The following is a 16,746-nucleotide window of genomic DNA, read 5'->3' as shown; positions in this document are numbered from 1 at the left end:
ACGTCAAGGCTGTATATTGTCACCCTGCTTATTTAACTTATATGCAGAGTACATCATGAGAAACCCTGGACTGGAAGAAAGACAAGCTGGAATCAAGATTGCAGGGAGAAGTATCAATAACCTCAGATATGCAGATGACACCACCCTTATGGCAGAAAGTGAAGAGGAACTCAAAAGCCTCTTGATGAAAGTGAAAGTGGAGAGTGAAAAAGTTGGCTTAAAGCTCAACATTCAGAAAACGAAGATCATGGCATCTGGGCCCATCACTTCATGGGAAATAGATGGGGAAACAGTGGAAACAGTGTCAGGCTTTATTTTTTGGGGCTCCAAAATCACTGCAGATGGTGACTGCAGCCATGAAATTAAAAGACGCTTACTCCTTGGAAGGAAGGTTATGACCAACCTAGATAGCATATTGAAAAGCAGAGACATTACTTTGCCAACAAAGGTCCATCTAGTCAAGGCTATGGTTTTTCTGGTGGTCATGTATGGATGTGAGAGTTGGACTGTGAAGAAAGCTGAGCGCAGAAGAATTGATACTTTTTAACTGTGGTGTTGGAGAAGACTCTTGAGAGTCCCTTGGACTGCAAGGAGATCCAACCAGTCCATTCTGAAGGAGATCAGCCCTGGGATTTCTTAGGAAGGAACGATGCTAAAGCTGAAACTCCAGTACTTGGGCCACCTCATGCAAAGAGTTGACTCATTGGAAAAGACTCTGATGCTGGGAGGGATTGGGGGCAGGAGGAGAAGGGGACGACAGAGGATGAGATGGCTGGATGGCATCACTGACTCGATGGACGTGAGTCTGGGTGAACTCTGGGAGTTGGTGATGGACAGGGAGGCCTGGCGTGCTGTGATTCATGGGGTTGCAAAGAGTCAGACACAACTGAGCAACTGAACTGAACTGAACAAAAGAAAGAATAGAAATTAATTCCAAGAAGAAGGGCAAATTTTTCCTTCTCCCAATCAGACCGTGTTCTCTGGGATGGCTATAGAATATTGATAAACCGTTGGTTCCACATATTTCTGATATAGCTTCCTTAAAATAAAGGAACAATAAAGGCCATGAGTGTTCTCTAGTAAGTTCCTTTTCCTTTAAACTCATGTTATCCAGAAACAATAGTTTTTCCTGGAATTTTAAGATTCCAAATATCTCAAAAAGTATTTCCCATACCGAAGGCTCTGCTAAACAGGAAAGAACACAAATTTAAAAAATGAGAGGCCGAAATTAAAGTATAGGAAGCATATAATAACATCATAGTATGTCAAAATTAAACTGAAAAAATGAAGTTTGGCTCAATTTCTATAAATAACTGCACTTGCTTCTAACACTATATTACTAAATGAATACAGATCACTCTGATTCATTTTTTCTTCCTAGAAAGATGTACACATGAGTGGAAGAAGATTTAAAATAAGATATTAAAGGTGCGAAAGTGAGAGATTCAAAGTCCTTGTTCCCACAGCAACTGCACAAGATACATTTGTACTACACAGACCACTCCTGAGAAAAGAATCTGGTTTTTGCCACTTACTAATCCCTAGGAAAACACAAGGTAAATACACCAATAAAATCACAACTAAACTACATTACAATTTGAGATCAACAGGCTATAGTTGCCTAGGTAATAAAAAATCTTATATTTCTCCTGGGAAACTGGCAGTAATAGCTTTATGTATTTATTATTCATATTATGCAACAGAGTAAAAAGGTCCCCCCCAATAAGATGCACTTGAAAGTATGTGATCTGTGATGCAGTCTGAATAATGTCTTTTGTATAAAATGCTACTACTGGGTTTTTGGAAAAGAGATGAGCCTCTAAATCTTTAAGAAAGACCAAAGTCTTTATAAACAAATGAATAACAGTTCAAAGAGGAAACCCATGCACTAAATAAAGGATAGCTACTGAGAAAGAAGGTTCTGACATCAGTTCTAGGCAGGAATCAGAGAATTCTGCCCAACTTTTGCTGAAAATTCTTGATGTTTGCCAGGAAAAGCAGAATAGAATTTAGAGAAGAGCTAACACCTATCCTGCTCAAACTCTTCCAGAAAATTGCAGAGGAAGGTAAACTTCCAAACTCATTCTATGAGGCCACCATCACCCTAATTCCAAAACCTGACAAAGATCCCACAAAAAAAGAAAACTACAGGCCAATATCACTGATGAACATAGATGCAAAAATCCTTAACAAAATTCTAGCAATCAGAATCCAACAACACATTAAAAAGATCATACACCATGACCAAGTGGGCTTTATCCCAGGGATGCAAGGATTCTTCAATATCCGCAAATCAATCAATGTAATACACCACATTAACAAATTGAAAAATAAAAACCATATGATTATCTCCATAGATGCAGAGAAAGCCTTTGACAAAATTCAACATCCATTTATGATAAAAACTCTCCAGAAAGCAGGAATAGAAGGAACATACCTCAACATAATCAAAGCTATATATGACAAACCCACAGCAAACATTATCCTCAATGGTGAAAAATTATAAGTATTTCCTCTAAAGTCAGGAACAAGACAAGGGTGCCCATTTTCACCATTACTATTCAACATAGTTTTGGAAGTTTTGGCCACAGCAATCAGAGCAGAAAAAGAAATAAAAGGAATCCAAATTGGAAAAGAAGAAGTAAAACTCTCACTATTTGCAGATGACATGATCCTCTACATAGAAAACCCTAAAGACTCCACCAGAAAACTACTAGAACTAATCAATGACTATGGTAAAGTTGCAGGATATAAAATCAACACCCAGAAATCCCTTGCATTCCTATACACTAATAATGAGAAAACAGAAAGAGAAATTAAGGAAACAATTCCATTCACCATTGCAACGGAAAGAATAAAATACTTAGGACTATATCTACCTAAAGAAACTAAAGACCTATATATAGAAAACTATAAAACACTGGTGAAAGAAATCAAAGAGGACACTAATAGATGGAGAAATATACCATGTTCATGGATTGGAAGAATCAATATAGTGAAAATGAGTATACTACCCAAAGCAATTTATAGATTCAATGCAATCCCTATCAAGCTATCAACAGCATTCTTCACAGAGCTAGGACAAATAATTTCACAATTTGTATGGAAATACAAAAAACCTCGAATAGCCAAAGCGATCTTGAGAAAGAAGAATGGAACTGGAGGAATCAACCTACCTGACTTCAGGCTCTACTACAAAGCCACAGTTATCAAGACAGTATGGTACTGGCACAAAGACAGAAATATAGATCAATGGAACAAAATAGAAAGCCCAGAGATAAATCCACGCACATATGGACACCTTATCTTTGACAAAGGAGGCAAGAATATACAATGGATTAAAGACAATCTCTTTAACAAGTGGTGCTGGGAAATCTGGTCAACCACTTGTAAAAGAATGAAACTAGAACACTTTCTAACACCATACACAAAAATAAACTCTAAATGGATTAAAGATCTCAACATAAGACCAGAAACTATAAAACTCCTAGAGGAGAACATAGGCAAAACACTCTCTGACATACATCACAGCAGGATCCTCTATGACCCACCTCCCAGAATATTGGAAATAAAAGCAAAAATAAACAAATGGGACCTAATTAAACGTAAAAGCTTCTGCACATCAAAGGAAACTATTAGCAAGGTGAAAAGACAGCCTTCAGAATGGGAGAGAATAATAGCAAATGAAGCAACTGACAAACAACTAATCTCGAGAATATACAAGCAACTCCTACAGCTCAACTCCAGAAAAATAAATGACCCAATCAAAAAATGGGCCAAAGAACTAAATAGACATTTCTCCAAAGAAGACATACAGATGGCTAACAAACACATGAAAAGATGCTCAACATCACTCATTATCAGAGAAATTCAAGTCAAAACCACTATGAGGTACCATTTCACACCAGTCAGAATGGCTGCGATCCAAAAGTCTACAAGTAATAAATGCTGGAGAGGGTGTGGAGAAAAGGGAACCCTCTTACACTGTTGGTGGGAATGCAAACTAGTACAGCCACTATGGAGAACAGTGTGGAGAGTCCTTCAAAAACTGGAAATAGAACTGCCTTATGATCCAGCAATCCCACTGCTGGGCATACACACTGAGGAAACCAGAAGGGAAAGAGACACGTGTACCCAAATGTTCATCGCAGCACTGTTTATAATAGCCAGGACATGGAAGCAACCTAGATGTCCATCAGCAGATGAATGGATAAGAAAGCAGTGGTACATATACACAATGGAGTATTACTCAGCCATTAAAAAGAATACATTTGAATCGGTTCTAATGAGGTGGATGAAACTGGAGCCTATTATACAGAGTGAAGTAAGCCAGAAAGAAAAACACCAATACAGTATACTAACGCATATATATGGAATTTAGAAAGATGATAACAATAACCCTGTGTACGAGACAGCAAGAGACACTGATATATAGAACAGTCTTATGGACTCTGTGGGAGAGGGAGAGGGTGGGAAGATTTGGGAGAATGGCATTGAAACATGTAAAATATCATGTATAAAATGAGTTACCAGTCCAGGTTCGATGCACGATACCGGATGCTTGGGGCTAGTGCACTGGGACGACCCAGAGGGATGGTGAACACTTGTATAACTGTGGTGGATTTATTTTGATATTTGGCAAAACTAATACAATTTTGTAAAGTTTAAAAATAAAATTAAATTAAAAAAAAATACTTGAACACACACACACAAAAAAAAAGAATTCAAAAGAAATAAAATGGAACCTTCACAAGAGGAGGAACCTAGACCTGAGTCTAATGCCTAGAGGTGTTCAATAAATGGAGGAACCTAGACCTGAGTCTAATGCCTAAGACGTGTTCAATAAATGGAGGAACCTAGACCTGAGTCTAATGCCTAGAGGTGTTCAATAAATGGAGGAATCTAGACCTGAGTCTAATGCCTAGAGGTGTTCAATAAATATCTGTGAAATAACTGAAAGAATACACTTCTCAGAGAATCAAGAAGTGGGACTCTTCAAAAGATCAGACATATCTGGTAACAATAACCCTGTGTACGAGACAGCAAAAGAGACACTGATGTATAGAACAGTCTTATGGACTCTGTGGGAGAGGGAGAGGGTGGGAAGATTTGGGAGAATGGCATTGAAGCATGTAAAATATCATGTATGAAACGAGTTGCCAGTCCAGGTTCGATGCATGATACTGGATGCTTGGGGCTAGTGCACTGGGACAACCCAGAAGGAAGGTATGGGGAGGGAGGAGGGAGGAGGGTTCAGGATGGGGAACACATGTATACCTGTGGTGGATTCATTTTGATATTTGGCAAAACTAATACAATTATGTAAAGTTTAAAAATAAAATTAAAAAAAAACTACCATAAAAAAAAAAGATCAGACGTATATTCTAAAGCACTTTAATAAGACTTGTCCCCTAAGTTGAACAAAGTTAAACTGTATTATTCTTTTTTCCTGGCCATATACACAGCCTGTGCCTTCTGAGTCCTCATGCATACAAGAAGTTTCTGTTCACTCTGTAACCTGAGTGAAGCATGCATAGCTGCTTGATTTACCAAGTTAAGAGATAAAAGCCAAAATAGGGTGAACTTCAAAATGTGCCTTAAGCTCCACAGAGTTGGTAATAAAAGCTGATATTCTCTGTACCACTACACATAATCCTAAAGTTTTCTTAAAATATATAAAGTCTTTTTTTTTTTTATAAGAAACGCTGCTGCTGCTGCTAAGTCGCTTCAGTCGTGTCCGACTCTGTGCGACCCCAGAGACGGCAGCTCACCAGGCTCCCCCGTCCCTGGGATTCTCCAGGCAAGAACACTGGAGTGGGTTGCCATTTCCTTCTCCAATGCATGAAAGTGAAAAGTGAAAGTGAAGTCGCTCAGTCGTGCCTGACTCTTCGCGACCCCATGGACTGCAGCCTACCAGGCTCCTCCGTCCATGGGATTTTCCAGGCAAGAGTACTGGAGTGGGTTGCCATTGCCTTCTCTGTAAGAAACGCTACTAAGAGCCAAAGCAAAATTTTCAGAACAGAATGGCATTAGAGGAAAGCAATGAGGGCCATCAGGGAATGCTCTTGGGTTCCCATGGTGACATTTGTTTCTGATTATATATATAACATTAAATACTTTCCTCCTGGAGTCTAAAGGCTTTTAACACAGGAAATAAATCAGATTCATTTTCTTTCTAATTTGTGATATCCAAAGGCATATTTCCTGGTTTCTGCAGTCCTGACTACCAAAGCCAGGAAACAGGTCTTTAAAATAAGGCTTTAGGTTCCTGCCTATTTTAATTCCCTTCTCTGGGCCTAAAGAGATTTTAATAGAAGAATCAAATAATTCATTCTTCTCCATACCTAGGCATGTTTACTTTCCATTGAAACATAGTCTGCTATTATATCTATCAATAGTCTACATTTTCTCAAAGTTCAGATAAGAGATATACAAAATTTGATATGGGATTTAAGTGCCCTGGCTTCCCTTTAACAAAATGGATAGGGGAGTCTAATGTGTATTTTTCAACCACACCAAGCAATTAACTCAGTTCTGAAACTACCTATCTGGAGACAAGATCACAGATCTCAGAGGCCAAGGACTCAGTTCCACTAAACTGCTGCCCACCTCTTCCCTTCCGTCCAACTCCCCTCCACCCCACCCCACACACTTCAGAGGCCAATTGCAAGTCCAGGTTGTAACTTGTGCTTCTATTAATACCAGCCAGCTATATAGTGAAGGTTCCCTTGATCACCCTCTTTGGGTTCCATTAGTTTGCTAGAGCTGCTCACAGAACTCAGGGAAGCATTTACTTAACCATTTTATTACAAAAGATAGTACAAAGGATATGGGTAAACAGTCAGATGAAGAGGTACCCAGGGCAAGGTGTGTGGGACAAGATGCAGAGCTTCCATGACCACTCTAAGCTGCCCCTCTCCCCCCATTTCCACCTGTTCACCAACTCGGAAGTTCTCCACACCCCTGTCCTTTGTGTTTCTACAGAGGTTTCAGTATGTAGGCAAGGCTGATTAAATTCTTGAGCTTTGGTGATCGACTCAACCTCAGTCCCTCTGCCCTCCCAGGAAATCAGGGGATGGGACTCAAAGTTCCAATCCTCTAATCACAAGGTTGGTTCTTCTGGGAATAGGACCCATTCTTAAGTTTCATAGGGGCTACCAAAAAGTTACCTCATTAACATAACAAAAGACATCTTTATCCTTCTCACCACTTGGGAAGCTTCAAGGTTTTAGGAGCTCTGTGCCAGGAGTGGGGACAAAGGCTATATATATATATATATATATATAATTATTATAAATCATAACACCACAAGTAGAAAGAAAAAGAATTATAAACTAAATGTATCCCCCACACTGAGAGTGACATGTTCTTACCATTTATAGAAACATACACAAAAGCAGATACACTACCTATGGTCCCAAGGCTTTGACAACCAACACACACCAGGGAAGCAAGCACTCAACAGAGAGATACCTTCAGACCTTCGGAGAGACACAGAAAGGAGGCAAAAGGAACGAAATAGACATAGAATGTGTATTACTTGCAAGGATGGACAGTTACTCTGGACAGAAAGCCAGCAGCGTACCCAGGCACACCAGTAGTGCCAGGCAAACCCAAAGGGGTCTCGCTGGAGTGTCTGTGTGTGTTTCACACACACACACCAACACACGCTCTCCTCTCTCCCTCACAAACGCATACATCCTGTCTTTCACAGTCTCTCACAGTCCCTGTCCAGTAGGCTCTCAGTCTCTCCTATGCACACACCATCTCTTACACAGTCTCTCACGGTTGTTGTACTGCTCATACACAAAATTTCTCTCGCATAGTCTCTCACACAGTCTCTCATACACAGCTCCTCTCTCTCATACACAATGTCACACACACAGAGTCTCTTAACGTACAGAGTCTCACACAGACTCCCTCTCCTGTTACACTCGCACGCGCGCGCGCGCCTCTTGGCCACGCCCCTCCGTGGCCCCGCCCCCGTTCGGGCTCCGCCCCGGCGGCTGAGGGCGGGGCGAGCCCGTGACTCGAGGGGCCGAGCCTGGCCGGTACTTGTGGCGCCCCAGCCGGCGGGGCGCGCTCTGGAGGCGCCTGTCAGTGGCAAGCGCGGACTATCCTACGGCGGCCCTCGGGCATTCGGTCGCTGCCTCCGGCTTGGGGGCCGTCCCGGGCGGCAGAAGTTGGCGGCGGGATGTGCTCGGCCGGGCAGCTGCTAGGCGGCGGCGGCGGCGGAGGCAGCAGCGGGGAGCGCGACGAAGACCGAGACGCGCTGGCGGAGCGAACGGCGGCGGGGACAGAGCAGGAGTCCGGGGCCAGCCCGCGGCGGCGCGGGCGGCGGCCGCTGGAGGAGCGGGAGCAGGTGAGCCGGGCGGGGCGGCGCGGTCCGGCCGGTTTCCCGAGCCCCACGCGGCGGCGGAGGGAAGTGGTCCGGCGGGAGGGCGGCGCCCGGGCTGTGGTCGGCTCGGGGAGCTGGGCTCCGTGGCATTCGGGGAAGCCGAACAGTTGACCCCGAGAGCAGTTGACGGCGCGCTCGGGGCGGGCCGCGGGGTCGCGTGCCGAGGGCCGACCCGGAGTCGCGTGCCTGGCTGGGTGAGCGCCGCCCTTTCCCACCCGTCTGGCGGAGAGGGTTCTCAGGCCAGAGCCCAGGGCTCTGGGGAAGTGCCCTCCATAACGGTCACTTATCTGAAAGCCTTACATGTAAACACTCTTCCACTTGGAATCGGTTCCCCGGGGCTGTGTTTTAGGGGCCAGCGACTCCCCTCCCGCCTTCCATCTTGGCATTTGTGAACACACCTAGCGCCTCTGTACGGTGTAGGTGTATTTCTGTAGCCATGCAGTCAGTATCTGAAGGCATGTGTAGGAGCGAGTATTACAATGGATGTCTTGACGGGGACTCTAGCAGAGCAAGTTTTTCACGTAAACAGAAAGGAGATCTAAACTTCATTGAAAAACTGAAAACGCCGAAAATTTGCTTTCAGTTGTTCCCAAAGGGGGAAAAAGCATGAGTCCAGCCATAATAAAGGAAAGAGAAGTTGGGCAATTTTTGAAACTCTGAATTTGCTTTCACTAAATAAAATATGGTGATAATAGGCATTATAGCATGTATCTTGACAATTAGGCAAGACGTTTAATGAAAAATTGAATTATCCCACATAGTGGGATGAATTTTCACCATCAAATACAGTAGACCTTCAAAAATACCCGAAATTAGTTTACCCTCAGAATCCCATTAAAGCGCAAGAAATAAAATTATCGTTTGCCCTTATTACAGGGTATACTGTTGAGATCAATTGATACCTGTCTCTTCTCATTATCCTTCAGCATCTTTTTGTCACATTTCACAAACTACAACAACACTAAATGCATTAATAGGTAATTTCTCTGCCTTGTGTTTAGGGAACAGAAATAACCGTGTGGCAGACACAAAATATGCCTTAGCATTAGGTTTTCTCACCATGTGAAAGTGTAATTTTTCATTCTTTTGACGATATAGGAGATGGTAACTGAAGCATATAATTGGTAGCTATGAGATCTTCCTGACTAGTTTCCTGATGGTTTTCCCCCATTAATTGTACCATGACTCAGTAGCTAAAGGACTGTTTCCTCTTACTTTAGTTGTTCAACTGGCAAAGTGAAGAAAACAGCAACAGAAATTCCCTGAGGCAGGGGAAATATATTTGAACTGAAGGTCCCAAAGTAATTTTCAAGTGGTTGTAAGGGAGTATGTAAAATACTTCATCTAAGCTTTTGTGGATTTTTCATCAGCAGCAGCTCTGGTCTTAACAGAATTGCTTAGGGTACGCAAAAAGGGATGAAACAAACAAAAAAAAAGAAACATATACCCTAGAAAACAGATATACTTTGCATACCTGCCTCTATCATTGTATGTCATGGACATTTATTTCCCTATACTCCTGTGAAAAAAGTTATCATTTTATTTTTATCACATGGTTTATTTATGTACTCTAAGCCCACATACACAATACTTGAAAATTACACCTGAGATATGCATTCCCTCCTAATAATATATATGCACCAAAGAACTTCTCATAAGTAAGTCAAAAATAAACAAGAAATTGATACAACCCAACCCATTGGTATAAGAAACAAGCTTTTGTGATAAATCACTTCTTGGTAATGAAAAGGGTTAGTCTCAGTTGTGTCCAGCTCTTTGCAACCCCATGGACTGTATCCTACCAGGCTTCTCTGTCCATGGAATTCTCCAGGTAAGAATACTAGAGTGGGTTGCCATTCCCTTCTCCAGAGGATCTTCCCAACCTAAGGATGGAAGTCTCCTGGTCTCCTACATTGCAGGTAGATTTTTTGCCATCTGAGCTATCAGGGAAGCAATAAATGTAGCTTTTTTCAAGGGCTGAAAATGAAACTTAAATTTTGTATGCACTGTCTTGTAATGACAGTAGAGACATAAAGATATTTGAGGAAGAGGTGAATGAAATTAACAACTGTAAAACATAACCTAAGGAGTTGTTTTAATTTGCTTTTCTTTAGGCAGAGAGTGTGTGTGTGTGTTTGCTTTAAGGACACGTGGACTCCAAATTACAAATGGAGTACTTTTGAAAGCTTGGTTTGTAAACTTGTTGTTAATATTTGGAACTTGGAGTGAACTTTTCCATAGAAACAATGATATAAACAGAATCAAAATCAAAACTAATTAGCTGGAAATGAGACACAGGCCATCTCCTTGCTGTCCTTTCTGCTTGACACACTCAATATTCCAGAATCTGAGTAGCCTCATGGATGTTAAGAGAGAATTGGTAGCAGCGGCTACAGTAATAGCAGAGGCTCCCTTATATCTGGACCAGGGTTATGGGTGGTGTGTTCTTGAATGCAGTAGCTCCAGAAGGCACCTGACTTCTGCTCCTCCAGCTCTTTCCAAGATTTTTGTCAGCCCCCAATTTTCTGTATTAAATCCCTTTCTATTTCTAGTTCTTTCACAGTTTGCCCTTACCTGATAATTTGATGAAGCAGGTTTCTTCCTTTGGCTCTTTCCAGGCTAAAGTCTCCTCCACATACATCTTTTCCCTTCACTTTTTCTTTACATTGTTGACTCAAAAGCTCTTGCCCTTCCTTCAACCTGGAGGGCTCTTACATCAGCTTTGATTATACCAAATGTATCTTTGGCTCATTGTTATTATGATACCAGATAAAAATGGTATTTATTTCATGTAGTACCAAAATACTGGTTATTTATATAGGTGTTTTCTCAATAACTAAGATCTTGTCAGCGTTTTTTTTTTGTTTGTTTTTTGTTTTTTTGTTTTTACAATTTATCCTTAAATCCTACTCCATCTGAGAGAAAAACTAAGGTTCCTCTGTCCTTTTGACCTGAATCTTTCCAGGTAGGATGATTGACAAGGCAGCCTGTATCCTAGGAAAGGAGGACTTGAAAGACTGGACCAGGTTCCCCAGATGAAGGAACTGTGTTAAGTCTGAAGTAGGAGTTTGGCCTCAAAAAGAAAAGCCAGGAGACAGGCAAAATACCCAAGGAATTGAAGAGACAGGACATAGCTGTCCTGAATGTGTATTGGTAACCGTGTGCATGCTGCTGCTGCTAAGTCGCTCAGTCGTGTCCGACTCTGTTAGACCCCAGAGACGGCAGCCCACCAGGCTCCGTGGTCCCTGGGATTCTCCAGGCAAGAACACTGGAGTGGGTTGCCATTTCCTTCTCCAGTGCATAAAAGTGAAAAGTGAAAGGGAAGTCGCTCAGTCGTGTCCGACTCAGCGACCCCATGGACTGCAGCCCACCAGACTTCTCCATCCATGGGATTTTCCAGGCAAGAGTACTGGAGTGGGGTGCCATTGAGAGATGATCAAAATATGTTCTGATTCTGAATGCCAGGTCCCTTAGAGTATCTGCCCTGCTATATACCTAGAAGGTTAAAGTTTCCAGTCCTTTTATTACATTTATGTATGTAATGTGAGTGGCATCCACTCAGACGTGGCATTCACAACCTGAATAACCTAAGATGTCCCTGCCATCTTAGAGCATAGAAAGGTACCGCTATTCTTGGATTGACTTTAGAATCATTATTTCTAGCTTTAAGGTCTTCATGATTATGTATTATGTACTTTGGAAAATGTAAAAATATAGAACAATCTAAAGAAAACAAGAGCATTTGAAATCTTAGTAATATTGTGCTATAAAATGTGAAATATTTGGTGTTACTGCATTCATATATCTGTGTGTATGTGTGTATATACACACATTTTTTAACAAGGTTTAATGTAATATTTGAATGTGGTATCTTGTTTTATCTACTTAGGCATGTTGTACCATTTTCCAACTTTATCAAAAATCCTTTGCAAAAATTATTTTTAAGGCTACTTAATTGTCATTCCCTTAATACTACATATTTAATTTGCTTTATACATAATACTTCAATAAAAATCTTTGCTTATAAAGTTCTACCTTGTTGTCACAGTTCCTCACAGTCCTACCTTAGAATAAATTTCTAGAAGTGGAAGGCCTAGGTCAGTAAGTCAAACTCTTTGAAGTCTCTTGAAACATCCTAAAGAATTACATTCAGGAAAGCGTGCACCAGTGTACATTTCTGGCATTAGTATGTAAGAGTGTCAGTTAGAAGCCATCCGTGTCAGCAGTGATTTAATTGGTAGATTAATCTTTGCCAGTTTCCATTCAGTTCAGTTGCTCAGTCGTGTCCGACCCTTTGCGACCCCATAAATCGCAGCACGCCAGGCCTCCCTGTCCATCACCAACTCCCGGAGTTCACTCAGACTCACATCCATCGAGTCGGTGATGCCATCCAGCCATCTCATCCTCTGTTGTCCCCTTCTCCTCCTGCCCCCTTTCCCTCCCAGCATCAGAGTCTTTTCCAATGAGTCAAGTCTTCGCATGAGGTGGCCAAAGTACTGGAGTTTCAGCATCAGTCCTTCCAATGAACACCCAGGACTGATCTCCTTTAGAATGGACTGGTTGGATCTCCTTGCAGTCCAGGGGACTCTCAAGAGTCTTCTCCAACACCACAGATCAAAAGCATCAATTCTTCAGTGCTCAGCTTTCTTCACAGTCCAACTCTCACATCCATACATGACCACTGGGAAAACTATAGCCTTGACTAGACGGACCTTTGTTGGCAAAGTAATGTCTCTGCTTTTGAATATGCTATCTAGGTTGGTCATAACTTTCCTTCCAAGGAGTCAGCGTGTTTTAATTTCATGGCTGTAGTCACCATCTGCAGTGATTTTGGAGCCCCCCAAAAAAGTCTGACACTGTTTCCACTGTTTCCCCATCTATTTCCCATGAAGTGATGGGACCAGATGCCGTGATCTTCGTCTTCTGAATGTTGAGCTTTAAGCCAACTTTTTCACTCTCTTTCACTTTCAAGAGGCTTTTTAGTTCCTCTTCACTTTCTGCCATAAGGGTGGTGTCATCTGCATATCTGAGGTTATTGATACTTCTCCCTGCAATCTTGATTCCAGCTTGTGCTTCTTCCAGCCCAGCGTTTCTCATGATGCACTCTGCATAGAAGTTAAATAAGCAGGGTAACAATATACAGCCTTAACGTACTCCTTTTCCTATTTGGGACCAGTCTGTTGTTCCATGTCCAGTTCTAACTGTTGCTTCCTGACCTGCATACGAATTTCTCAAGAGGCAGATCAGGTGGTCTGGTATTCCCATCTCTTTCAGAATTTTCCACAGTTTACTGTGATCCACACAGTCAAAGGCTTTGGCATAGTCAATAAAGCAGAAATAGATGTTTTTCTGGAACTCTCTTGCTTTTTCCGTGATCCAGCAGATATTGGCAGTTTGATCTCTGGTTCCTCTGCCTTTTCTAAAACCAGCTTCAACATCTGGAAGTTCATGGTTCATGTTTAGTAGGCAAAGATTATCTTACTGTCATAAGATATTGCTAGAGAGGTTTACTAGACCATTCATATATTTACAGAGCATCTGCATTTTCCCCCTAGATTTTAAAAATGTTATTTATGTATTTATTTTTGGCTGCGCTGGTCTTCCCAGCTGCACACCAGCTTCACTAGTCGTGGCCCTGCAGCAGGCGCACTCTTACTGTACCAGGGATTGAATTCATAGCCCCTGCATCAGCAGGCACATTCTTAACCACTGGACCACCAGGGAAGTTCTGCATTTCTTTTTAATCATGCTCTTTGACCATTTTTTTCTTTTGGCATTATTATAAGATATTAATGCCATATTTCACATTGCTTATAATTATTTTCCCTGCTTGCTATTTGCTTTATAATTTTATGATGTTTTTGATTTTCTTTAGAAATGCTTTACATTTTTATTAGCCAAAGGAATACTTTTGGAAATTTAATACACACATCTTACACCCTCAAACATGCACACACACACACACACATATATTTTTATATATTTCTTTAGAACATTCTTTCTAATCCTACAGTTAATTAAAATATCCACCAATGTTTCCTTTATGTGTGTGTTTATAGTTTTATTTTTATTTTTTTACTCTCTGTATTTAATCTCTTTACAGTGACTTCATGTATTGTGTGAGGTATGGAACTAATCTTTTTTTCCCCCTAATCACTGAATAACCCACTTTCTCTTTGAGTTCACAATCCTTTATAGTAGTTATAAATACTGAAATAAGCTTTTACATTTTTCTGTTGGCATTCTGAAGGGGGTTTCTATTTCCATATCACATCTTTACTGCTGGTTTTTAGCTATTGGTTTTTATATATTAGTTTTAAACTAACTACCTTTCTGAATTCTTTTATTAATTCACTTTTTAAGAGAGTGTTCCGGGGATGAAGCCTTTTTTATATTATGTATTTATTTGGCTGCTCTGGGTCTTAGCTGCGGCATGTGGATCTCCTGTCTTCATTGCGGCTCGTGGATCCTTCAGTTGCCGCAGGTCAGCTTTTAGTTGCAGCGTGTGACATCTGACCAAGAATCAAACCTGGGCCCCTGTGCATTGGGAGTGGTGTCTTGGCCATGGGATCATCAGAGAAGTCCCTATTAGTTCTAACACTAATATATACTAATATCTCTTAGACTTCTAGGTGTATAATCATCCACTCTATAGATAGGGTTGATGTTGATTTCTTTCAGATGTTAACGCTTTATTTCTGCTTCTTGCCTTTTGCAGTCCTGGAACTTTCAAATAAGTGTTGGCTTTAAATAAATAAATGAAGGAACGTGCATAATAGCATTTATCAAAGAATGTTCCACAAGATCATCTGTTTAAAAAAAAAGTGGCAGCAGCAGAAAGCCTTATACCTGCTCTTTGATCTGTCATTAAAGATATGACTAGCAGTACATATTCTAGATCCAGAATACCTAGGTTTGAATCCTCACTCTGCTACTTACTAACTGTAACTTTGGGCAAGTTAATTGACCTCTTTGGCCCTCAGTTTCTTCATCTGTCTAAAGGGGAAAATAGTTGTGTCAACCTCACAAAATTGTTATACGTATGTATATATATATATATGCATGTGTATATGTAATACATGTAGAATGTTAGAGTAGTATCTGGCTATAAGCATGTAAGGGTTAGCGTTTGGACCTAATTTTCAACTAGAACCCTAACTAAAAAGAAATCTGAGAAATGTTGTTTATAAGTTTTGCACACTCCACAGTTAGAAAGCCACCCTAGGAAGAAGGAGGAATAGAACAGTGCTCCTCAGCTTTAATATGCAAACAAAACATCTATTGTTAAATACAGGTTATGATTTCGTTGTTCTGGGGTGAGGCCTGAGACTTTGCATCTCTCACAAGCTCTTAAAGTGAGGCTGCTGCTATGCCCATGGACCACGCTCTGAGTGGCAGGGAGTAATAAGCATGCCAACCCACCATACTTTCCCTTCAACATTGTATCAGTAATAGAAATGTAGAAGTTATTTTACTTTTTACTATTTCCCTAGAAGGGTATATTTGAACTCTAGGTAAAGTGTAAGAAGCCAACAAGCCTTGGTTCCCCAGGCCAAGTGACTTGCTCTCAGTCTTATAACTGTCTCATACTAGAACACACCAGAACCCAGGTCTCCAAACTCCAGAACCGGTTTTGTTTTTGTTTTCAGAAGTAAGAGCCTTCACCCATGATGGAAGAACAGTCTGATAAATCTGCTGCCCCCCTTTAGATTGTGTGGTTCAAAAACAGATATCTGTTTGTACCCACTTCCTTTCACATCTTTTAAAAGCAGTCTGCAAACAATACTGTAGCAAGTTCCTTGAGTTTAGATGAACTTGGCCCTAGACGTAATCTAATTTCTTTCCAATGGGCATCTAGTCACTAGAGTAACTCCCGGGATAATTTTGTATATGGTAGATATCTTTTGTTCATTTTTGTCATTATTCAAGAGTGAAACCTCTAAATCAATGGCTCTTAGAGCAATTAGATTCACAAGGGGCACTTGGCAATGTCTCAAGACACATTTGAATGTTAAGACTGAGGAGGTATAGTACCATTGGCATCTAATAAGAGTCCAGGGATCCTGCTGAACAGCCTGTAATGCACAGAACAGTCACCTACAGCAAAGCATTGTCTGACCCAAAATGTCACTAGTGCTCAAGTTGAGAAACTCTGCTCAAAATGAATTACGGTTACAGTGATTTGAGTTGTTGAAAATGCTCTACTGATAGATACTCCAGTCGATACGTAATAATTGTTTATTTTCTTGACACCTACATTCCAAACACATAGTCTCCCAACAGATCTTTTCTTGCATCTTTTCTTCAAGCAACTCCTTATATGCAACTTTCTCCAGTTTTCTTTCCCT

At 41.1% G+C, this 16,746-nt stretch overlaps 1 protein-coding gene across 1 annotated transcript in view; it reads left to right on the top strand.

Annotated features, from left to right (window-relative positions):
• The first annotated feature begins 8,021 nt into the window (after nucleotides 1-8,021).
• Nucleotides 8,022-16,746, top strand: part of FAM241A (family with sequence similarity 241 member A) — a 44,354-nt gene continuing 35,629 nt past the window's right edge. The window contains exon 1 of the mRNA XM_025290302.3: nucleotides 8,022-8,362. Within this exon, the coding sequence (XP_025146087.1) occupies nucleotides 8,195-8,362 (168 nt within the window). The 5' untranslated portion in view covers nucleotides 8,022-8,194. The remainder of the gene's footprint in view (nucleotides 8,363-16,746) is intronic.

The sequence above is a fragment of the Bubalus bubalis genome, chromosome 7 (genome assembly GCF_019923935.1).
Source record: "Bubalus bubalis isolate 160015118507 breed Murrah chromosome 7, NDDB_SH_1, whole genome shotgun sequence".
In the NCBI taxonomy this organism is placed as follows: Eukaryota; Metazoa; Chordata; class Mammalia; order Artiodactyla; family Bovidae; genus Bubalus; species Bubalus bubalis.
This window is presented reverse-complemented; position numbering and strand designations above follow the sequence as displayed.